Source organism: Rhinatrema bivittatum, chromosome 1, assembly GCF_901001135.1.
Source record: "Rhinatrema bivittatum chromosome 1, aRhiBiv1.1, whole genome shotgun sequence".
Lineage (NCBI taxonomy): Eukaryota > Metazoa > Chordata > Amphibia > Gymnophiona > Rhinatrematidae > Rhinatrema > Rhinatrema bivittatum.
The window spans coordinates 114,665,574-114,689,624 of NC_042615.1; the positions used below are offsets into that span (position 1 = coordinate 114,665,574).

The following is a 24,051-nucleotide window of genomic DNA, read 5'->3' on the forward strand; positions in this document are numbered from 1 at the left end:
AAATTCTGTAGTACAAAGCACCAATAAAGTTTTAGTATCAGGTGACTTCACTAAGGGGTAGATTTTAAAAGAAGCATGCGTGCATCCATGTGCACGCGGATTTTATAACATGTGCGCATCGCCACACGCACATGTTATAAAATGCGATACCAGCACGCACATGCATGCCGGATTTTAACATCTGCGCGTGTGTGTGTGTGTGGCCAGTGACTCGCGCGCAGAGGGGATTTTATTAAGTAAACATGGCGACGTGATTGGGCCTAGACCAATTAAGAAGACTGGGAGGGAACTTCCCTAACCCTACCCTTCCTACCTTTTCCCCTCTCCTCCCCGACCCCTAACCTAAGCCTAACTATCCCTTATTTTTTTGTTTCCATACTTACTGCTCCTCTGGAGCAGAAATATCTTCCGCACGCCGTCTGGTTGCTGACGCGCACTTCCCCAGGACAGCGTCTAATGGCGCTGTCCCATCCCACCTGCCCCTCCCAGACCATGCCCCCGGCCTGCCCACTTTATTTATTTATTCTTTATTTATTTATTTTTAATTTTTATATACCGACATTCTTACATTTGATGTAAATCATACTGGTTTACATTAAACAGAATAGCAGGAAATAAATTTCCATAGTCTAATACAATGAACATTTCTAATTAAAATTGTTAACAAGCGAAAAGAAAAGGTAAAGAATTGGAATAAAGGTTAAATTACAGAAAAATATAAATGATTTTTTTTTTTTTGTAGAAGCACAAGGGTTGCACGAAGTGGTTACATATGTGGCTGGGCCCTTTAGAAAATGCACGCGTAACCCCCAAAATGTATGCATGCAGGGCCTTTAAAATCCGGGCTTAAGTGAGCAACAAGCAAGTGAAAACCAGTTTTTCCTTCTATCTCTGAGCCTCCAGTTTGTCTCTGGTAAATTCCCAGCATTCACCCTGGACCACCAACTGCATAGCAGCAACACCTTAACCAATAGTTAAATGTCTTGTCTCACAGCTGTGCACCAATCCCAGGCTTTAACATTGGCAACACCTTAACCTATCATCCCTCTTAAAGCCATATGTGCTCCATTTATACAAAGCACAGAACATTAAAACAAGAAATCAACTGAATCCATAGTATGCACATGGTCTTTAACAAAATTCCCAATTGTGCTCGAAAAAAAACCTCTGGTCTTCTCTGTTGGGTATCTTTTATTAAATGAACTATGCAGTGATTCATATAAAACCGCTCTTCAGTAAAGCTCCCATAGTTGCTTTACTTAATTCAGAGTACCCACAGCTTGACATTGCTAAACAACGCTTTATTAGACTAGTGGTCACCTCTGCTCGTTGCGAGATAGCTCTCCATTGGAAGGCTAAGGGAGTACCCACTCTGCATCAGATTCAGTCACGGGTGGCCAAGGTCTGTATCCTTAGTAAGATCACGGCGCACCGCCGGAAACAAATAGGGGTATTTCAGCGTACTTGGACCCTATATCTAACATGGCAGCAACAAGAGACGAAGATATGATTTTTCTTTTCTTTTTGTTTGGTTCTTTTATGTGTTTTTGTTTTCCTATGAAGGAGATCCCAGGGGTGGTAGGGGAGAGGGGTGGGGGTGCGGGGAGTAAAGGGGGGGGGGTTACATTTGGGTAATAACTGAGAAACACAGAGATTCTGTTGTAAGTTTTTTATTGCATTTACTTCACTGCTAATTTTGTTATTGTACATGCTTCGCAGATTCTGCATGGTCTTGTATTTTTGGTGTTATATTTCTCTAATAAACCTTAAATTTCAAAAAAAAAAAAACCGCTCTTCAGATGCACAGCGTCTCAAGACACAATTTAATCAGAGTGTAGTCTAACACTACTTTGTATTTATTTATTTTATTTTAAATATTTATATACCGCTTTTCACAGAAGCCCAGAATGGTGAGTAAATAAATGCTTGTGATATAGATATGAACAAAACGCGGTGTGCAACAAAGCAAGGCATGATGACATCTCTCCATACACGAGGACCAAAATTAAGAAGGCACAGATATTACTTCCTAAACAAACAATTCAGCAAAATAAACAAGATGAATATCCACAAAACACAAACCAGAAAAGCAAAGTTATCAGGATTCGGATGCAGAGAGACCAGCGGGTTTCGGTGAAAGGTCCTGTGTCAGGAGTTTACCATAACACAGATGGATCTGCTGCATCCCTAGCTGGTCGAAGACGTCACTCAGCTCTGCCTTCTTTCATACTGACATCTTCACAGCAGCAGATGCTTCTCCTATACAGAGAGGTTTTATTATGCCCTGTTTTGTCACACACACATACAGTTTTGTTCACATCCTATATTTTTTGCATGTTTTTTTCTAAATCTTTATTTATGAATATTGGCAATATCAAAAAACACATCAGCAGTAGAATTCTGGTCGCCCAATAATATATGCTGAGATTTGGCAGGACCATACCTGCCTGCTGCTTCACCAGCCAGAGCCAACTTAAGCGAATTCTCACTTACTTATGTCTCCAAATAAACTTTCACAATGTAGTGTCAACAATTTCTTAGTTTTGAACTCATGACCATCATAATAGACTTCATCGATATAGCTGTTGCTTTAGGACTCAGCCTTATATTTAAGCAAGGTCACAAAAGATAAATCTATGTAGAATTTTTTAAGACTTTTTATAATATGCAGCAATTAAAATGTTCATTCATGAACTACTTAGCTTTCTCAAAGTGCACCGATACATCAATTAAACAGTTGCCGATGGTCAGTTAGCTCCAAACATTTCCTTTCATGACCATTCAAACTCGTTGCTTTCGTGTCTGTTCATCACTGACACTCTGGTCACCCGACACGGGACCATGTTTCGGACATACTCGTCCTTTTTCAAGGGTAATTCTCTGCGTCAATAAACCTTACATGTTAAAGTCCATTAATGTCAAAACATTCCAAGGTTTTTTCACAAATCAATCATAATCATACTACAATACAGCAGCGCATCCAGGGTTACTCACTTATATTGACAAACATGGCGGTATGGCGATCTCTTCCTTTTGATGTGAATGCGACACCCATTCTGACATCATTGTGTTCCTCCCCCTTTCTCTTTGAATCATCTTAAATGAGAGAATACCACTCTATAGAAGCATTTAATCCAGTGGGGCCACTGTTTTTAATTTAAAGATCCACTGTTGCTCTTTGAAGTTTAAAACTCTGTTGGGATCTCCCCCTCGCAAATTCTCCTGTATTTTTTCTAAGACCCTCCATCATAAATCATCAAATGAATGTTGAAATTTCTTACAGTGTAAAACCATCGGGGCTGTGATCTTAACTGTAGTGATGCAACTACGATGTTCAATCAACCTAGTGCGGATCATCCGCTTTGTTCTGCCTTTATAATACAACTTTATAATACAACACTCAATTAGGTATACAACGGATGATGATAAACAATCAGTGAATTGGTAGGCTGTATGTATGCTGCCTCGTGTGTCTTCCCAACATTCTCCTATTATAGCTTGATCACATACAAAACAGTGTCGACATGTCCAATGTCCGCAAGGGCAGCTAGGATCGCTGTTGTCGGTGATCTCAAAAATGAATGCACAAATGCATCACCGATATTTTTCCCCCAACTGTAAGAGATCAATGGCTGCTCAGCAAAAATATCTTTATGAGGTTTCAAGACAGACCAGTGTCGTATGATTAAAGAACCGATCATTAAAGCTTTATCGAGTAGTAGCCAATCACGTTCTGCGTTGGAAGCACATTTACGTGCCCTTGTAATATATTTTGTGGGGTATCCATGACTTAGGAATCTGCTGGCCAAAATTTTGGCTTGATTGAAAAATTCTTCTCTTGAACTGCATAATCTTATGAGGCATAGGAATTGGCCAATAGGTAAATTCTTACGCAGATGGTGAGGATGAAAACTGGTATAATGCAGGAGTGTGTTCTTCTCACAGGGCTTTCTATATAGACTGGTAGCAATTTTATCTCCATCCTTTTTTATATGAATATCCAAAAAATTTATATAGGATAGATGAAATGACATCGTGAATTGGAGATGCCTATCTAAAGTGTTGATCCAACGGTTACATTTCTGTAGAGCTTCGTCACCGTGCCACAAAAAAAATATATCGTCGATATAGCATGTCCAATTCAACGTATATTGAAATTCTACGGCATCAAACAGATATTGTTCTTCAAACGAAGTAACATAAAGGTTTGGTTAGTTTTGGTAGACTTAGAAGCTATTGAAGCACAAACAACTAGACCACGATACAATCTGTCTAAAGTAGAGTTCGGTGCTTTACAATCTCTTAAGGACAATGAGACCATTGTTATCAAAAAAGCTGATAAGGGAGGTTCTGTAGTTGTGCAAGACAGAAATGTGTATATTTGCAAAATCTTACAACATGTACAAGATCCCAACAATTATGAAGTATTGAGAATAAATCCGACAGACGCCTTAAAAGCCACGATTAAAACACTGGTAGATGATGCGTTTCAATTAAGTTGCCTGATGATGAAAGAAGTCAAATTTTTGCAAGTACAGTGTCCCGTGGCACCAACAATCTATATAGTTCCAAAGGTACATAAAGATCCGGTGGATCCCCCTGGCAGACCTATAATCACTTTGATAGGATCCCTCTTAGTGCCGTTATTTACATTTGTAGATTTTTTTCTACAGCCATTTGTCCCTGTAGCTCGCTCTTTCTGTAAGGACACCAAGCATATGTTAGTTAAATTGGAATCTATGACCAATATTGAGCAAGCAATTTTTGTCACAATGGACATCCAAGCTCTTTATACCAGCATTCCACAGCAGGAGGCATTAGAAATAGTACGCAACACACTGGAGAAATGCGTGCGTCCCCATCGTATTCCTACCAAATTTTTAATGGCTCTCACAGAATTGGCTTTATGTCACAACTATTTCGTATTTCAAGACGTTTGGTATAAACAGATTCATGGGACTGCGATGGGTGCCACTATGGTCCCTAGCTTGGCAAACCTTTATGTTATGTCGTTTGAAGAACAATATCTGATGCCGTAGAATTTCAATGTACGTCGAATTGGACATGCTATATCGACAATATTTTTTTTTTGTGGCACGGTGATGAAGCTTCTCTACAGGAATTTAACTGTTGGATCAACACTTTAGATAGGCATCTCCAATTCACGATGTCATTTCATCTATCCTATATAAATTTTTTTGATATTTATATAAAAAAAGGATGGAGATAAAATTGCTACCTGTCTATATAGAAAGCCCTGTGAGAAGAACACACTCCTGCATTATACCAGTTTTCATCCTCACCATCTGCGTAAGAATGTACCTATTGGCCAATTCCTACACCTCAGAAGATTATGCAGTTCAAGAGAAGAATTTTTCAATCAAGCTGAACTTTTGGCCAGCAGATTCCTAAGTCGCGGATACCCCACAAAATATATTAAAAGGGCATGTAAACGTGCTTCCAATGTAGAACGTGACTGGCTACTACTCAAAAAAACATCAGATGATACTCATGCTCTATTAGTCTGTATGATGCCTTTCTCTGATGATCGTTTCTTTAATCATACGACACTGGACTGTCTTGAAACCTCATAAAGATATTTTTGCTGAGTAGCCATTGATCTCTTACAGTCGGGGGAAAAATATCGGTGATGCACTTATACATTCATTTTTTAGATCGACAACAGCCGATCCTAGCCGCCCTCGTGGACATTGGACATGTTAACACTGTTCTGTATGTGATCAAGCTATAACAGGAGAATGTTGGGAAGACACACGAGGCAGCATACATACAGCCTACCAATTCACTGATTGTTTATCATCATCCGTTGTATACCTAATTGAGTGTCCCTGTAAGTTGTATTATAAAGGCAGAACAAAACGGATGATCCGAACTAGGTTGATTGAACACCGTAGTTGCATCACCACACATAAGATCACAGCCCCGATGGTTATACACTGTAAGGAATTTCAACATTCATTTGATGATTTATGATGGAGGGTCTTAGAAAAATACAGGAGAATCCTTGAGGGGGAGATCCCAACAGAGTTTTAAACTTCAAAGAGCAACAGTGGATCTTTAAATTAAAAACAGTGGCCCCACTAGGATTAAATGCCTCTAAAGAGTAGTATTCTCTCATTTAAGATGATTCAAAGAGAAAGGGGGAGGAACACAATGATGTCAGAATGGGTGTCGCAGTTGGAATGCTATATAAGTCAGTTCCGGGGGTTTTCCCAGATTCACATCAAAAGGAAGAGAACGCCATACCACCATGTTTGTCAATATAAGTGAATAACCCTGGATGCGCTGCTGTGTTGTAGTATGATTATGATTGATTTGTGAAAAAACTTTGGAATTTTTTTTGACATTAATGGACTTTAACATGTAAGGTTTATTGACGCAGAGAATTACCCTTGAAAAAGGACAAGTACATCCGAAACACGGTCCTGTGTTGGATGACCAGAGTGTCAATGGTGAATAGACACGAAAGCAACGAGTTTGAATGGACACGAAAGGAAACGTTTGGAGCTAACATACCATCGGCAACTGTTTAATTGATGTATCAGTGCACTTCGAGAAAGCTAAGTAGTTCATGAATGAACATTTTAATTGCTGCATATTATAAAACATCTTTAAAAATTCCTCATCTTTTGTGAACTATGATTAAATTGATTAAATATAAGGCTAAGTCATAAAGCGACAGCTATATCGATGAAGCCTATTATGATGGCCATGAGTTCAAAACTAAGAAATTGTTGACACTACATTGTGAGCTTCATTGAAGTCTCAAGATATGGATGCATGTTGGTGTAATGCATAGTCAAGTAGTAAGTACCAACTATCCAACACAGAACATTTTTTCACCCACTGTTCTCACATTTAGCTGACTCCAAATAAACATTGCCATGAGACTAAGTAATTCCAAAAAGTCTTTTGCCAGAACGTTGCATGGGATATGCTGAAAAAGATACAGCATTCTGGGTAATATGTTCATGTTAAGCAGATTACAATGCCTGGAGCAAGTAATAGCCAGTTTGCCCCAATTTACTATATCTTGTTTGATCTGACCAACAACTACGCCATAACTTTTTCTATAGATGTCTTGTATGTTATGAGTAATTTATATACAGTACCTAGGTAATGTAAACCGGTACAATAAGACACTAGTCTTGAGCATCGGTATATCAAAAGAATTTTAAATAAATAAATAGGTAATTAAACCCATCTCTGACCATCCTAAAGGATGCCATAAATGTCAGTATGGTCACTTTACCGCCAAAGGGATAAATCCCTTGCACATTTTCATCGTGTATTAATATGTGTGCTGTTAGAGTTCACATTAATTAAATTGTGTCTTGAGTAGCTCTTACAATCCTTTAACATGTTATGTGAAGATTCAACAACTTATTCCGAGGCTATTGGTGCTCATATTGAATCTCTCACTTTTGTGGCATCTTTATACACAGTACAGTTCCCTTTCACACTCGGAAAAGTATGTGTACTCTGACATGCTATTGTCCATACAATATCTTGTGTACCAATTCATTGGATAAATTTAACTTTTCTCAATGAGCGGACACTCATATAGTACCAATTGTGTACAAGCATGATGAACGCAAATGGCCTATTACAGAAGCCCTTTTTAAGGAGAATTCAAAGACAGTATAGATCATCAATGCTTTTTCAGAAATTAGTGCCTGGGTCACTAAAGACAGCATTGCATGCCACATGGCAGCCTGCATGCAACACCTCTGCATCAGAAAGACACAAGACTTCAGAAAATTCACAACAGGAGTTTCTTGTAATATGGCTAGCGATAGAAGACATGCTGGGCAAGGTGTCAAGGTAATCCATTGCAAAGCAGCCAATCTTCTAAAGCGAGAAAGAACAACGAAAGATCGCTATGTTGAGTGGAAATGGCACATTTTGTATAACAACTTTTGATATGTGTATGAATATAGAGTCTATTTTATTTATTTAAAGTATTTCGTGCCTGAACCCTCCAACGTTTGGGGGCCAGGTACAGAACAACATACACACTAAATAAAAAACAATCCACAAAAATATTTTTAAAACCCCACAAACAACAAGCTAGCAACTGTCAGCAGATGTTTTCCATTTCTATCAACTCAGCTTAATTGAAAAAACCTACTCAGATGAGTCAAAACACATCCTTAAACAGGAAGGCCGTGAAGGCCTTTTTAAAAGCCTTTTGTTTCACTGGTGTTACAGACCTGCTGAGCAGGGAGGGCATGCCATATAATAGGGCTGATGATGGAAAAAGCAGGAGAGGCTTTTCAAGACAGGAAAGGCCTTTTTTAAATTATTGCTAGTGGAAAATGTACCTTTCATGAGTCACTAACTTACTGATTTCCAAACAGAGCAAATTAATACAGTATTCTCCAATCAGTCCTCAGGACCTCCCTCGCCAGTCTGATTTTTAGGATATACTTAATGAATATGCATGAGATAGATTGAGTGAAAGAACCAGGCTCATGGCAAATCTCATGCATATTTGTTAAGGAGATCTTGAACACTGGGCAACAAATTTTCACAAAAGTCATGTTACGGAAATGAAATTAGTCAATTCTTATACATTTCCATGTGCTAAACACGAATGTGACTGTGAAAATGCAAAATTGGCTCTAGTTTTTTTGTAATAAGCAATAATATAATTACATCGTGAACTGTATGGCAATAGCTCACTGGGCAACAAATTTTCACAAAAGTCATGTTACTGAAATGAAATTAGTCAATTCTTATAAATTTCCATGTGCTAAACATGAATGTGACTGTGAAAATGCAAAATTGGCTCTAGTTTTTTTGTAATATGCAATACTATATTTACATCTTGAATTGTATGCCAATAGTAGGAGACCTACGGTTAATACCGTTTGAAAAATGAAGTCATAGACTACGTCTTAGATTTCTTTGCTTGTCTCTTGTACACCTGTTCAGGAGCATCTCTGCGGAGTGTCCAGCAGTAGTCAGCCAGCATGAATATTTCAAATGCTCACCCTTTCTGACTGGGCTTCATATAGTACACTGCTGACGTCAGCTTACTCAGCAGCAGCATGGCCGTAGAACTGCATTGCATCAGAAAATGATGTAATAAACTCTGGATGATGTGTGCATGATGGTATTATGCAATATGATGCAATATTACATCATTCTAGGCTTATTTACTGTCCTACTGGAAAAATTTACATGACTAAACATAGAAAGTGAACTATATTGAATATCTTCAAAACGAGAGCCAATAAAAACTTTTCATGGTTATATTCGTGTTCAGCACATCAAGATACTACAGAGTAGGACCTTTTTAGGTCAGTAACACTTTCATTGTTGCCCAGTGAAATCAGACTGAGAAGGGAAGTTCGAAGGACTAGATTGAGAACAGAAGGATGCCTAAAATATGGCTGTTATTCACATTTACAAACAGTTTAATGTAAATTAAAATGTGTGTGCGCATGTACACGCGCTATTTTTGCTGCTCTTAGATGAATATACATCTTCTAAACTATTTCAAGTTGCTTTGTTTGAGGCTATTGAAATGAATTCTTAGAAAAGAAAAGTGACAGGTCTTTGGTGCCTCCTTATCAGGGTTAAAGAACCAAAAACCCTTAACTTCCCTGAGAAATTGTCGAAGTCAAAACGTTTATTGTATCTCTCTGTTCAATTCAACATAAAAAGTCCCATACTTATTCTTGCTCTAAATATTATTCCTTACATAAAATCAGATGTATTAGTTGTTGCAAAACTTGATCCCTGCACTAGATAAAATACTGAAGTATTAAGCAATCCTTAGACAGGCAGAATACCACTATGCCAAGGTTAAAGAATTATGAGTGGTAGAAAATAGTTATAATGCTGAGTTATCCTTGTTTGTGAAAAAAGTGTGCTACACTGGTATGTAAATGTGATGAGTGCCTGTATCATGCTGACCTGTTAATTTAGCCATGATTTAGAATGAGGATGATGAAACGAAATGTAAGAAGTGAAATTATGATTAGTTTATCTGAAATATTTTTTAGCCATGACTTTGTAATTGATAAAGAATATTATATAAGCTTGGTTTTATGGATTCGTTTTTCAGAAGTATCCTGAGTGTACTTCTCATGTAATATTATATTGAATAAAAATAGATACTTATACTGTTTTAATGACTTGTCTATTTCTATTTTTGGGGTAGCATAGAGGGAAAATGTTTTTTTTCAATTCTACAAAACCTTTGGTAGTAATACTGGATAGGTTTTGGAGAAAGCCATGTCTTCTAGAATAGAAAATGTATTATCTACTTCTGTTCAGTTATCTGGCCAGGTGAACACACAAGCACAGGCAACAGGGAACTATGGCACCAGAGTAACGTAATTAGAGGAAGAAATTCTAGGTTTACAAGGCCGTGATGCAGCTCTGATTAAGGATAACAATCTTGTTCATCAGAAATTAGAAAATCTTGATCATTAATCTTCGAATCTTAAATTTCCCTAAATCAATGGAGATGGTAAAATAAAAAATGTTAGCAGGCAATTCTGATGGTCTCTTTAGACTCCATATCACCTACTGCTAAAATGTTTTACCTGCCTTTTGGCTCCCAGGGAGAAAGAGGAGGTATGGGATAACTTGGAAGGACCTAGAATATCTCTGCTGTCTGCTGACAGTATGGAGCTGTTTGTTGTTGTTTTTTTTGGTGGGGGGAGGGTGTTTATAACATATATCTTTATTGAGTTTCAACAAAGTACAATCTCAATCCACAGTTTCACGGAGTAACAATAAACTAGTAACCATTTCCCACCCCTCCCATACCCCCTACATGTATCTTCCACTGATGGAGCAATATTCAACTCAACTAGAATTAAAAGTTAATGTCCGGTTTTTTTTGTTTTTTTTTAAACAGCATTCCCAGTCAAAAGTCACTTTTGGTTGCCTTTGCCCTGGAACCAGATAGGAATTAGACTTTAAAAATGTTTCTTCTGCTAGACAAAATGTCTTTCTGGGCCACAGAGTAGCAAGGTTTCCCGAGTTATCTAAAGTTACACAACAAAGGTGTAAACTGTTTTTAAATAAGCAGCAGGAGGTGATTGTGTTAGGAGCCCCTTTTCTTGCTTAGATTTCCTTAAATGTGTGTAGCATCTGCTACTTTAAATTTCCCTGTTTTTCATTATCTTGTAGGTTTTTGCATTTTTTAGGTCCTCCTCCTGCTATGAATTTCCCCCTAAGCATGTGACAAGGGTCATTGCCTCTCCCTACGAGGATTGATCCAGAAGGGTCCTGTCTGCTTCCCTGGTGGATTATGTCCAAGGAGAGTGGAGTTTTGAACAATTGAATTTTTGAACATTTTGGAACAGTTTCATGAGAGAAAGGCATACCCCTGTTAACTTGAAAGACTGAGTCCTAGAGGGTTTCCTACCTTTGTGCCAGATAACATTACCTTCCTCAACCCAAATAAACAAAACCCAAATAACAATCAGACATTCACCTTCAGGAAAAAGATAAGAGCCAGATCTACTTGCAGAATCATTAAAAATATGCTTACCAATTTCAACCATGCCAACACCTCCGCTTCATTTGAAGCATGGGATATCATGGTTAAAGAAATAGCTGATGACCTAAGCCCATTACAAACAAAAACAATCCAACTTGATCAATATACCTCTAAGCAAAAGAAACTATGGTACAATGAGGAATTAAGATGTGCTAAACAATCTTTGAGAAAATCCAAGAAACTTTGGAGGAAAAGGCCGACTTCAGAATCACTTGGAAAATATAGATCACTCCTCTCTAATGTTGCTAATCAACAAAGCAAAAAAAAAAAGAATACTATGCCAAACAGATTCATGAGGTAATTTTTAACTCTAAATTACTCTTTGATGTCGTTAAACACCTAATCAAGGACCCATCTTCCTCTATCTTGAGCAACAACCACTCATCAAAGAATGCCTGCAATATCTGGTAGAAAAAATAACTAGACTAAAAGCTCAGTTCTCTACCTGCTCACCAACTATAGAAGATGAAGAAAAATACAAACCAGCCAAATGGATGGCTTTCAACAGAGTATCTAAACTACAAATCACTCATATCATTACAAAAATCTAACCTGCAAATCCCTCACATGACCCCATTCCAGCTAGCTCCCTAAAACTAATAAACAGGAATATCACCTCAACAATCACATCCTTAATCAATCACTTTCAGAAAGTTTTGTCCCTGATATGGCAAAACAAGCAGTGATAAGATCCATACTAAAAAATAATACCAGCTGTACTGACAGTTGGAAACAATTATGGACAGATATCCAACCTGCCCTTTCTCTCAAAAATTCTCAAAAAAAACCCTTTACTTTCACAACTAGAAGACTATCTAGATGACCAGCACATTCTACATCCAAACCAATTCGAGTTCAGGAAAAATCACTCAACCGAGACTTTACTTGTATCCTTAATGGACCCCACATTACGGGATTTAACAATGATGAATCCTATTTCCTGGTACTACTTGATCTATTGGCAGTCTTTGACACCATTGACCATACCCTACTATGCCCGCAGTTGAGAAAAATCGGAATTGACGGCAATGTAATGAAGTGGTTCTCCTCATTCCTAGCAAAAAGGTCATTCTAAGTCAAACTGGGCAACCACATGTCTTGGCAACTTTATTCAACATCTATATGCTTCCTCTCTGTAGATTTCTATCTGATCTAGGAATTGCCTTCTTCCTATACTCTAATGACATTCAATTCTATATACCATGCACCAAATCTTTTGAAAATACAAGTCTAACTCTAGTGACACACATGAAGGCTATACAACAAACTATCCAAACTTAAACTAACTCTAAACACTAATAAAACTGAAATCATTCCACTGAGAAGAAATCTACCTAAAGCGACTCCTCAAACACTTGACGTGGGTATCGTCCACATCACACCCTCAGACCAAGTATGGGACTTAGGTATACAGATTGACGAGAACCCATCAATGGAAAAGCACATAAATTAATCAAATCAGGATATGCCAAACTGTGCTTACTACATAGACTGAAAGCATTGCTGACTCACACAGACTTCTGCAAGGTCCTGCAGACCCTCATCTTCTCAAACTTAGACCTCTGTAATTCACTTCTACTCAGAGTTCCTAACTGTCTTCCAAAAAAATTTCAACTATTACGAAATGCCACAGTTACACTCATAACAGGTTCAAGGAAATTCAATCACATATCACATTCATTAATAGCTCTTCATTGGCTACCTGTACAATCCTGCATCAACTACAAAGTCCTAATATTAGTGCATTCTACCATCCATTCTGATAAATCTGATTTGGTAGATGTAGCTCTACAATCATATGGCCATAGTGATCTTTAAGATCTCAAAACAAAGGACTACTAGCTGTGACATCATTACAGAATACTCACCTAACAAAAATAAGAGCCTGCATGTTCTCAATAGCAGGCCCAATGCTATGGAACTCTCTACCCGGGTATATACGACTGACTCCAGAAACAAAGAAATTCAAACAGGACCTAAAAACTTGATTATTTCAAAATGCCTATAACCTACCTTAAAATCATCTGAACACAGAGCATGTACCCTCAAGAACAAAGTCATTAAGAACCTATCTCCTGAACAAAATACCTTATCCCAAGTATGTGTCAATTTTTAAATTGCATGTTGTTTGACCTCATTAAGTCAACGTACCTGTCGAAGTACGTCATGTTGTAAACCGTTGTAATCTTTATTTGGAACAATAGTATATAAAATGGCTAAATAAATAAATAAGTAAATAACAGCAGAGGAAAAGGCCTGGGGATTTATTGCTGTGTTGAAGAGTTACCTGTTTTGAAGGGTTTTTGGAGCAAGGTATTTTTGTCATCTCAGCCCTTGTCTTATGCTGGTTGCTACAGAGGCTTACCCTTCCCTCCAGGGGGGAAGGATTTTTGAATTGGACTGGTTCAAGTGGGAGAACAACTTGGGGATGTATCATTACCACTACTATTTAACATTTCCAAAGTGCTACATGACATACGCAGCGCTGTACAGACATTCAAAAAGGCAGACCCTGCTCAACAGAGCTTACAATCTAATAAGACAAACATACAGGACAAGAGACTTGGTTAAAAGAAAAGAAAGTTAGTCAAGACTAAAAGCAGACAATCAGGCATAAGATTTAAAAGTGGCTTCAAAAGGTGGGTCTTTAGATGGGATTTAAACATGGCAAGAGAGGGAGCATGACGCACCAGTTCAGGAAGACTTTTCCGAGCACACGGCACAGCCAGGGGGAAAGCACAGAGTCTGGAACTGGCAGTGGTGGAGAAGGGCATGGATAGGAGTGACTTATCCAATGAGTGGAATGCATGAGGGGAGTAGAGAGAGATAAGAGTCTCTACCAACCCGACTATCTCTCCTTTCTTGCTTTCTGGATTATGATTTTCCTGATGCTATTTTTAATTTTTGATCTTACTTTTTAAACTTTAAGTGCATTTTTATTTGAATCCCATCCTCTGATACCATGGTTTATTTCTACCTGCATTCCAAGTGGAAGATTTCCCCCCTGTGAATACTACTAACCAGTGATAAGAAACAGTGGGGGTGAGTGTGATTTTGATGACTATCCATGACTGCACCAGAGGCCCAGGAGGTAGAACCTTCCCCTCCGCTAGATGAGCTCCTGTATCCCCAGGGGCTCTTGTGAGGTATGTGCGAGAAGAAGTGAGGTTCGGGATATAGAAGAACTGCCTGGGGAACTTTGCGATCCCCTAAATTTGATGCACCCCTCGAAGGGGGGAGGTTTACATGTCAAATTAAATTGCAAGGTACTAAATATGTGTTCTATGAATCAGATCAGCTTTGTGGTTTTCCTCATGACAGGACTAATACCAGTGATATGGCATCTCATTAGTATTAATAGATTGGGGCGATAGCATTTGTATTGTTCTTTGTTTAATTCTGCGCACTACGTTTGCTTTAGGGCATTTTTTTTCCTCTGTAAATGTACAGTTCCCCCCAAGAGAAGTCTGATTATACATGGTGATAAGTTTCTTATCATCATTTCATATTGAGGTGTTTTGAGTGTTTATGATCTTAAACTCAATGAATATAAAATGTAAAAAAGGGAAAAAAAAAGTGACAATGGAAAAATATGCTGTGATGTTCTGAAATTAAATCGGGCAGTTTTGCCTCCTACACCTAATACAAATGTGCACAAACTGGGATTATTTTACGATTGTACAGGGAAAATACTACACCAGATCAGGAGCCCCACCTAGAAGCAATTCCTTTACACTGTCCAGCGTGATAGATCCAGTCTTGAAGCATTACCTTAACAGGTTTCCACTTCTCGTCCTTATCCATCTTTGGCTTCTTTCCTGTAGCAAGAAAAGGTGATGGCTGTTATTCTAAGAAAATATAGGGGAATATATGAGGGTTTATTCATTTTTCTTTCAGATACGATGGTTTGTTTTTTTTGTTTGTTTGTTTTTGCACCAGGCAGTTTCTTCCTGCTCCCCTTGAGCTTCCATTCAAATCAGACCCAGGGCTGGGATCTGGCACCATGTGCCTTCATCCGCAACCACCCTCCTACCCCTAGCAGGTGTAGTCGCTGTAGCAGCACCGGTCCTGGACTGGGAGCCATGAACCAGGACTCCTCCCAGATTCCTGCAATCACAGGCCCTAAAACCCAGCCTGTGGGTGTTAAGAGACGATCCTGACTGACCCCTCTCTCCCACCTCCACCCAGAAGCTGTGAATGCTGCTTCTTTATAGCATTCCCAGCCCGGGCCCCTTCAGTGAGCAGAACTGAACCAGGGACCTTCCACACGGCAACGCCAAGCAAAGATCATGTGGCAGAGGCACACCCTTGTCCTGTACAGAACACAGGTCCAATGATTAACCAATTCAGAAAAGCATCCTCAGAAGAGAGAAACAAAAGCAAGAAATAACCCAGGAAGACAGAGGAAGACAGTGGATCCAGCCAGGTGGAGCCCTTCCTCCCAAAACTCTCCCACCAGAAAAGTGACCCTCAAGTGGAGAGAGGGGGAAGAGAGCCTTGGTGAGTGCAGGGTCAAGAGAGAATGGTCTTCATAATTAAAAGCTACATATACAAGAATGATTTCATAGAAGCAACAAATGCAAAACGAGGCAGTTGAAGTCAAAAAACTGTCTCTGCAGACTGAAAATGTCCATTGTTTTCAATGGCATTAACACACTTTGCTCAAAGGGTCTCGTCAACTTAAGAAAATGACTGAACACAATCCACACCAGATACAGATCTGCCCATCAAACACTAATAGCTCAGTAATTAATTTATCCGTTAGCATTACGCACAGCAGCTTATGACAGTGCTGTTGGAATTGCCAAGGACTTTAAAATATCATCTATGGTGTGGGGGGGTCAAAACAGCTCAGACTTCACCTTCTCTCTCATATTATGATGCAGAAAAAGGTGCATACAAATAAAAAAAAAAAAAAAGGAATTTATAGTAATGCGGGAACTCCTCTCCTGAGCTTTTACTAAACAACATTTAATAAGAAACTGCTCTTGAACGCCAGCAGTCGCAGCCGCCTCCCGCTATAAGCACGTCGCATCGACGTCCCTGAAGTACTTAAAGTGCCTGGGGGAGGGAGGGGGATATCATCACTGCTGTGATAAATCAGCATTATCACACCCGGTAATATCTGCTGAACTACCTCTGCAGGGAAGTCTGTGCCGCTGTTACCCGGCCCATGCTCTCACCATGGCCCGATCTCTGGGAGCATGGAAGGATGGAGCTGCAGGGCAGTTACCTTTTTTAGGAGGTCTTTCTGACCAGGGAAGCATTCGGTACACCCTGAAGGCGTTGTTTCCCTTCTTCATGCTTTTGTCTTTAACCTCTACGACATCTGGCAAAGAATTCATAGCACACCGAAAGTTGGCTTTCCACGTCTTGGGGTCCGGTTTATCAACCCCTGGCTGGAATTTTCCTAGTGGAAACAGGAGGAGGAGAACGTTATGAAGGGGTAATATGGAAATGGCCCGCGTGCATTTGAGATCAAATACGCACCCAAGTGACACCAATTTGCAAAGGGAGCGTCCGTGCGCACTTTCCCTTGGAAAGATTATCCCAGCGGAACGACCTGCACACACTTACACCCATCAATTCCCATTCAGAGATTTTTGGGGAAAATTTACAGAATTTTTATCCTGCAAAATGTATGCGTGTAAGTGAAAAGCCCACTCCCCCCCCCCCCCCCCACACCTCTCCCCCAGAAATGGGTAAGCGTACGTGTGTACAGGACGCACGCATTTAGTTACACCGGGCGTCAGGCAGGCACTTTCACAATAGGCTATTTCCACAGGCAAAGAACTGCTCTGCCCGAAGGAATGCCTTCGAAAAATTTACCCTCTACATGCTTAATTATACAGCCAAAGAACTGGCCAGGTCCCTCACCCCTCTCCTCCCAGAGGATAAAGAGCGTCAGTACCTGTATGAATTGCCCAGTTCTTAAATAAAGGAGCGTCTCGTTCAACGTCCCACCCATGACGAGCAGCATGCATCCAGGGAATCTGAAAAATCTTCTGCTCCTTAAAACAACAATAATAATAAGGATTAGAACAACAACAAAGAGTGAAGTGTCCATGCCAAGTGCTGCGTTTTCTGATTATTTCACTTTCTCCCATTTCATTGTCACTTTCCCACCCCTGTCCTTTTCCAGATTTTGATAGCGCTCCGATTCTGAGCCTCAGTTCAGCTTCTGTAAAGCTCTAGTAGCCGCACCTGATCCTGGAGAAAGCTGAATTCTTTGTGCCCTGCAATACCTTTCATTGTACCAGACTTTTTGTGTGCCCGGAGGCCTCCTCCTTGCATGTGAAGGAAAGAAGCATATATTTGATCCCTGACTGACTGATCTCTGCTGTGGGGTCTGCTGCCATGAAAGCTCATCTGTCATTCCACCTTTGGAGAAGTCCGTCTTTTTGAACAATTAAAAAAAAAAAAAAAAGTGTCACAACCTACAAAGAGCTCAGCACCTGCAGCAGAATTTTCCCCCTCAGCCACTCCCTCTTTGATCTGGGGTTCCTCTTATCTGCTGCCTGAGGTAAGAGACTCAAACAGTGGCACAGGAACCAGAGCGGCTGCATAGATGGCTGCCGCTCCTTAAGTTCAATTGCACTAGTGATGTCCTCAAACCCCCCCCCCGACCCCTACCCCAGCTGATTAGTGTTTGCGCTCATCATCTCTGAGCTTCAGACCCATCCAGCCTCCTCTAGCAGCTCTGGTGGTCCCCACCGTACACTGTTTCTCAATCACAGATCCATGTTCCAATAACATGTATGATTAAATTTAAAAAGTATCTAAAAACTTGGTTGTTTAAACGAGCTTATCCAGAACAGATTTAAAGGAGCATATCCAGAATAGATTTTCCCCTCTGTCAGCCCATAAGCCCCTCACAATGTGATTATTCATGCCTTATGTTAAGGTTTCTTGTTGTTTTTGTTTCTTAATCTATATTTCCATACTGCATCTTGTTATCCCCCTCCCAGTTACATCTCCCTGTTAATATGTACTTTCCAAGCTTAAATGTTCGAATGTAAACCGGTATGATGTCCCCCACTAATACCGGTATATAAAAGTCTTTAAATAAATAAATAGATAAATAAATAAATAAATAAATAAATAACAGTCCTCGGCAGCATTTCTGCTGGTCCACGGAGTGACAGTGATTGCAGATAGGCAAGGAGGAAGCGAGACCTGCCCTGCGGCTGCACCCACTGCACTGCGCCAGCTAAAAGCCTACAGAGACTTTTCCTAACCCTCCGCCCCCCTGGTCTTAGGAAGGGATCAGCTGCAGCTGAATGTATTATTAGCCAGCTTGAGACTGAGTCAGTGTCTGCTCTGCTCTCAGGCCACACCTCCCATACAGACGCAGGGGGGTGGACCAGGGCCCCCATGGAGGCTGAGAGCAGAGCAGATGCTACCTCAGTCTCATGCCAGCTCATTAACGTTCTGCTGCAGAGATCAGGCCCATCTGAGAAGAAAGTCCATGTAGTAGCGTTGCTGGCCAGCAGGGGAAGAGTGAGAGAGAAAGGGATAAGGGATGGATTTCTTTTACAGCAAGCTTGTGGCTGACTTGGAAAGAGTGATGTTATTTCTTAATGACCAACTGGTGGCTGGCTGGATGGGAGAGGAAAAGAGAGGGAGGGATTTGCAAATATCAACTGGTGGCTAACTGGATGGGAGGGGACATTTTTTTTCTGAGGAGGCTGGAAGATGGAAAGGAGAAAGAGGAGGGTTTTTTTTTAAGCAAATGCTTTTAATGTTTAAAGCTGTTTATTAACAGAAACAGCACTATACAGTAACATGCATCGGTTGCTTATAAACTTCAAGAAACAGACAGAATAAGAACATGCCATACTGGGTCAGACCAAGGGTCCATCAAGTCCAGCATCCTGTTTCCAACAGTGGCCAATCCAGGCCACAAGAACCTGGCAAGTACCCAAACACTAAGTCTATTCCATGCTACTGGTGCTAGTAATAGCAGTGGCTATTTTCTAAGTCAACTTAATTAATAGCAGGTAATGGACTTCTCCTCCAAGAATAACAAGTTACTTTCCCAAAATGAAACAGGCTGACCCCTGTGACCCAGGATATTAAAGACCAAGTGTGGAAGGGAGTATTATCCCTCTCCTTGCTCTTCCTCCTCCCCTGTTTCATTGGCACTGCAACCGGTCCAGCTTATTTAAGGAGAACAGCTAGCTAGTCCCTGGCAAGCAAAAGGCTGAGAAACACTGCCACAGTAGATTTGGATTTTAGATTTAATTACCCATCTTTCCAAATCCAAGCTCAAAGCAGGTTACAATCACGTGAAGTTGGCAGTTCCCTGCCCCAGAGAGCTTACAATCTAAGCTGCATCTTTGGCAAAGGAGGGTTAAGTCGCTTGCCCAAGGTCACAAGGTGGGTCAGAGGGAGAAGTAGAATTTGAAGCCTGGCTTCCATGGTTCTCAGCTTGCTGCTCTAATCACTAGGCCACTCTTCCACATCCATGAGGGACCCCATAGATCTCAGGGGATCTTCACAAGCCTCCCAGGGCTGCATAGTTCAAATATGGGACTCCAAGGGCACACTAGAGGAGGCTGGATGGGTATGAAGCACTGGCCTCTTCCTGTTGGCAGGGATAGAGATGACGAGCAGGAGAGAGGACTCGGCATCAAATAGTTGGGGCAGGGGTGGGGGGCAAAGATCAAATGTGTAGACTGAAACAGGTGGACCAATGGGAACAGGATGAGTGAAAATGAGATGAAGACAAGTAAAGGGAGGGATAAGATGGAGCAAAAGAGATAGGAGAGTATGAGGAAGGGAGAGATTCAAGGGAGGAGACCCCATCTAATGCATCTGATACTGATCTCCACGCATAACAGAAGCTGCTGAAATAGATATCAAATACATATTCCAACAATTTGCTTGTAAAAATGCAATGTGCAAAAATATATATTTGGTTTGTTTTAGTTTTAGTAATATTGTAAATTCTTCTTGTAAATCCTATAGTAAACTGGGATTGATTGAGAGATTAACTTCTGAGAATTTTATGCATTTTTGCCAATAATTGGGATTAGAATGAGAAAATTATGGGAGCTCACCACTTCTACCAAAAAATATTTCCTGCGCCGTCAGTCCCCAATGACAATAATTCAGAGGCCATGTCTGGTTTCTAACAATATTTAACCTTCATACAAAGACAGCAAAATGCTTTTTTGGTTAAGGGAAAGCCAAACAAACCAACCAACCTCTGACCCCTTTCCCCCATCACCAATTCCTTACTTGACATTTACACTTGATAGGTAAATTTTCAAAAGTTGCACGTGAAAACTTTAGCACTAATTAGTAGACTAATTGATGAAACTGGTTATTTCATTGCCGCACACATGTTATGAAATCCTCTGACTTACGGGGTAAATACAATTATATCATTTGCGCACACTTACCTGGCTAAGTAGCGCCTTTGCCACTACTTAGACAGACAAATTAAAACGTATCTGAATAAGTAGCACTTACATATCTGGATAAATCCAAAAATCACTATTTAGACACACAAGTAGCACTTTTCAGATTTATCTGACTAAGTGCCTCTACTTTTGCGGATAAGTCCGAACTTGTGCAGCTCATGGTTTATACATACGCAAACATTTGTGCGAGCATATGTACTCATCAAGGTCCACATTCAGTAGGCCGGTTAGTAGACAAGTTAACCGGCTAAAGTCAACCAGATAACTTGTCTCTTATATTCAGCAGGATAAACGTCCATGCTGAATGTACCAGGCTAAAGTTATCCGGCTCAGAAGCAGATGTAAAGTTATCTGGCTGATCTAGCCAATATAAAAATATTCAGTTAGGTTAGCTGGATCTCTTAGCCCCTCCCTGGAATGCCCCCGAAACACCCCTTTTTTATCCGGCTAAATTACAGTCAGATAACTACTTACCTGGTTATAATTTAGCTGGATAAGTGGCTGAATATGCCACATTTGCCATTTAGATGGATAACATTTAAATATTGACCTTGTATTTTATAACCTGCGCATATTATATCCACGCAAGTGATACAGCAACTTTGCGTGCGCCTATATTCCCATATAAATGGGCACACGTGAGCAGTTTTGAAAGTTATCCTCCACGTTATTCTTTTGTACATACATTCTTAGCATATATCAAATGGAGGCCAGTATTTAGCTGTGGGGCATTTGGTTAAGTTAACCAGATAAACTTTGAGAAGTGGCGGGGGACTGGGTGGAGGTCTCAGAAGACCTCTGGGGGACAATTTTTAACTTTGCAGAGGGTGTCATTTTTGGGTCCCATTAAAGTTTACCAGGGGACCTTCTGGACACGCACTAATGTCCCGATGCTCCCACGGGAAAATATTACACTTCCTCAACTGCAAATAAAATAATGGGGCTGATTTTTTTTTCAGTCAGCCGTGTTAATTTTATTTGCATTTTCAGTTCAATGCAATATTCATTCGCAAAAAACAGGTGGTCATGACTGAGCACCACTTTCCTAACCCACGCCCATCCACCTCTCCCGAGCGTGCGATGCAATAGGCTAATGAGCTGAGGCATTAAAAAGGAGGCGCTAGGGGAAATTGTACAACCCAAGCGTTTCCTCAGCATCGGATACCCAGGAGACATGGCTGTCAGTGCGGGTTAGGAAAATGGATGCTCAATACAAGTGTGCATTTTCTCCCTCTACCGGCACAATAAACATGGCCTGGATCATGTATATTGTGTGGGTATATAGAGTTCCCAGGATTTTTTTTTTTTAAGACTTTATTTTTTGCATGACTCTGTTTTCTGTGGTTCCTCCTACTTTGATTCGTGACAATACGTTTAGGATTTTTGTTTTTTTGGTTGAGCCCTTGAGCATAGCATGCCTTAATGCCAGATCCTGCGCTGTCGTTAAATTTGCTACAGTACAATGAGGTGCATTGGCTTCGTGGGACTTTTTTGAATCACGGTGTAATAGCTAATAGTCTCATTTACATGGAATTTACATGTGATGAGCATTTTGGATGCGTTAATCCCGGAATTGCATCAGGCGTAAGTCTAGCACATCCAAATGTACGTTTAGAAAGGCACTGACCTGAGCGCCCGATATTACATTGGCCTGTTTTATTAGGTATGCATTAGCTGCTTTGCATTGATTTGCAAAATTCATGCATGCAAACGCATGCAAAGCATCTAATTATAATAGGGGCCGATATCACCTCGATAAACAGCATTTATCATGTGTTACAGCCTTATCACAGCTTAGTAAATCTAGTTTGTACCTGAGGCAATGTTTGTACCTGAGGCAATGGAAGGTAAACTGACTTGACCAAGGTCACAAGGAGTAGCAGTGGGAATCTGAACCTTAGCTTTCCTGGTTAGTAGCCCACTATTCTAACTACTAGGCTACTCCTCCATTCAAAGACTTAACTCCTCCTGTCCTTACCCATCACATCATAAAAGGCTTCCAAATTTTTAATACATCCAAATAAGAATCCCTTACTTGCTGTGTCAGATTGTTCCATGGCATAAGTATGTCACAAATTTTGAAACCATAAGGATAACGAGGGCATAGAAAGGGAGTTCCATTGAAAAGCAATGAGGCATATCACAGCTACTAAAATATGAATCACCAAAGAAAGGTGTTTAACAGCATCAACAGTATACATCTTAGAATTATAGCCAAGCAATATTAATGCAGGATCTGATGGGAATTTCATCTTAGATATTCAATGGATCCATGATAGTAATTCAGACCAAAATAAGGAGAATATGGGGCAAATCCACTAAACATGGAAAAAAAGTGCTCTGCTCTCCACACCCTCTCCAGCACAAAGGATCCTTCTTACATCCCATTTTAAAATAGCCCCACTGTTATAAAAACCCACCTATAAAAAATTTTAAACCTGTTCTCCTTAGTAGATAACCGTCCACTCTTCCTTGCATTTTGTAACACACAGATCACTTTACCAAGCACTCATAATTGTATCCAGCAAGTGGGTTGCCTTATCCATTGACATCCTCTAAATGATAGCAAACTCATATTACCAGGAGTTTGCAATATCTTTCACCAAACTGATCAATAATAGATCCTAAAATAAGGAGATCCAACATCACCATTTCCCTTAAGGGCAGTTAGTACATTGAACCGCACTCTAGGCTTCCTGCTTTGCCAGACAAAATCAGCAATCAGTTTCTGGGCGAAATCTGAATAGGCAGTATATCAAACAATAATAGAAAACAGGGAAGTACATTCATTTTAATAGCAGCTACTCTATCAAACCATGAAATTTGGAGAAGAGCCCATAAAGTTAAGTTGGGGAAGGCTTATGTCCAATGTATAATGGATCAGTACATCCATATATTTAATGAAATCTTTGCTCCACTTGAAAGGTTACAGCTCCTACAAATGTTTCTTTGTCCCTGAGCCTGTCCAAATTTTAAGAATCTCTGTCTTGGCTTCATTAACTTTATAAGCTGAAACCCTCCTGAATAATTTAATCACTTCTAGCACAACCTTCAAAGTTTGAGACATAACAGCACATC

General features: G+C 40.1%; 1 protein-coding gene across 8 annotated transcripts in view; it reads right to left on the minus strand.

Moving 5' to 3' along the window:
- IRF2 (interferon regulatory factor 2) overlaps positions 1-24,051 on the minus strand; it is a 152,067-nt gene that overhangs the window by 25,317 nt on the left and 102,699 nt on the right. For all 8 annotated transcript variants that reach the window (XM_029584746.1, XM_029584673.1, XM_029584455.1 and 5 more), the window contains 3 exons: positions 17,457-17,556; positions 16,779-16,955; positions 15,317-15,363 (listed from right to left, as the gene is read on the minus strand). In XM_029584746.1, the coding sequence (XP_029440606.1) occupies positions 15,317-15,363; positions 16,779-16,955; positions 17,457-17,556 (324 nt within the window). The remainder of the gene's footprint in view (positions 1-15,316; positions 15,364-16,778; positions 16,956-17,456; positions 17,557-24,051) is intronic.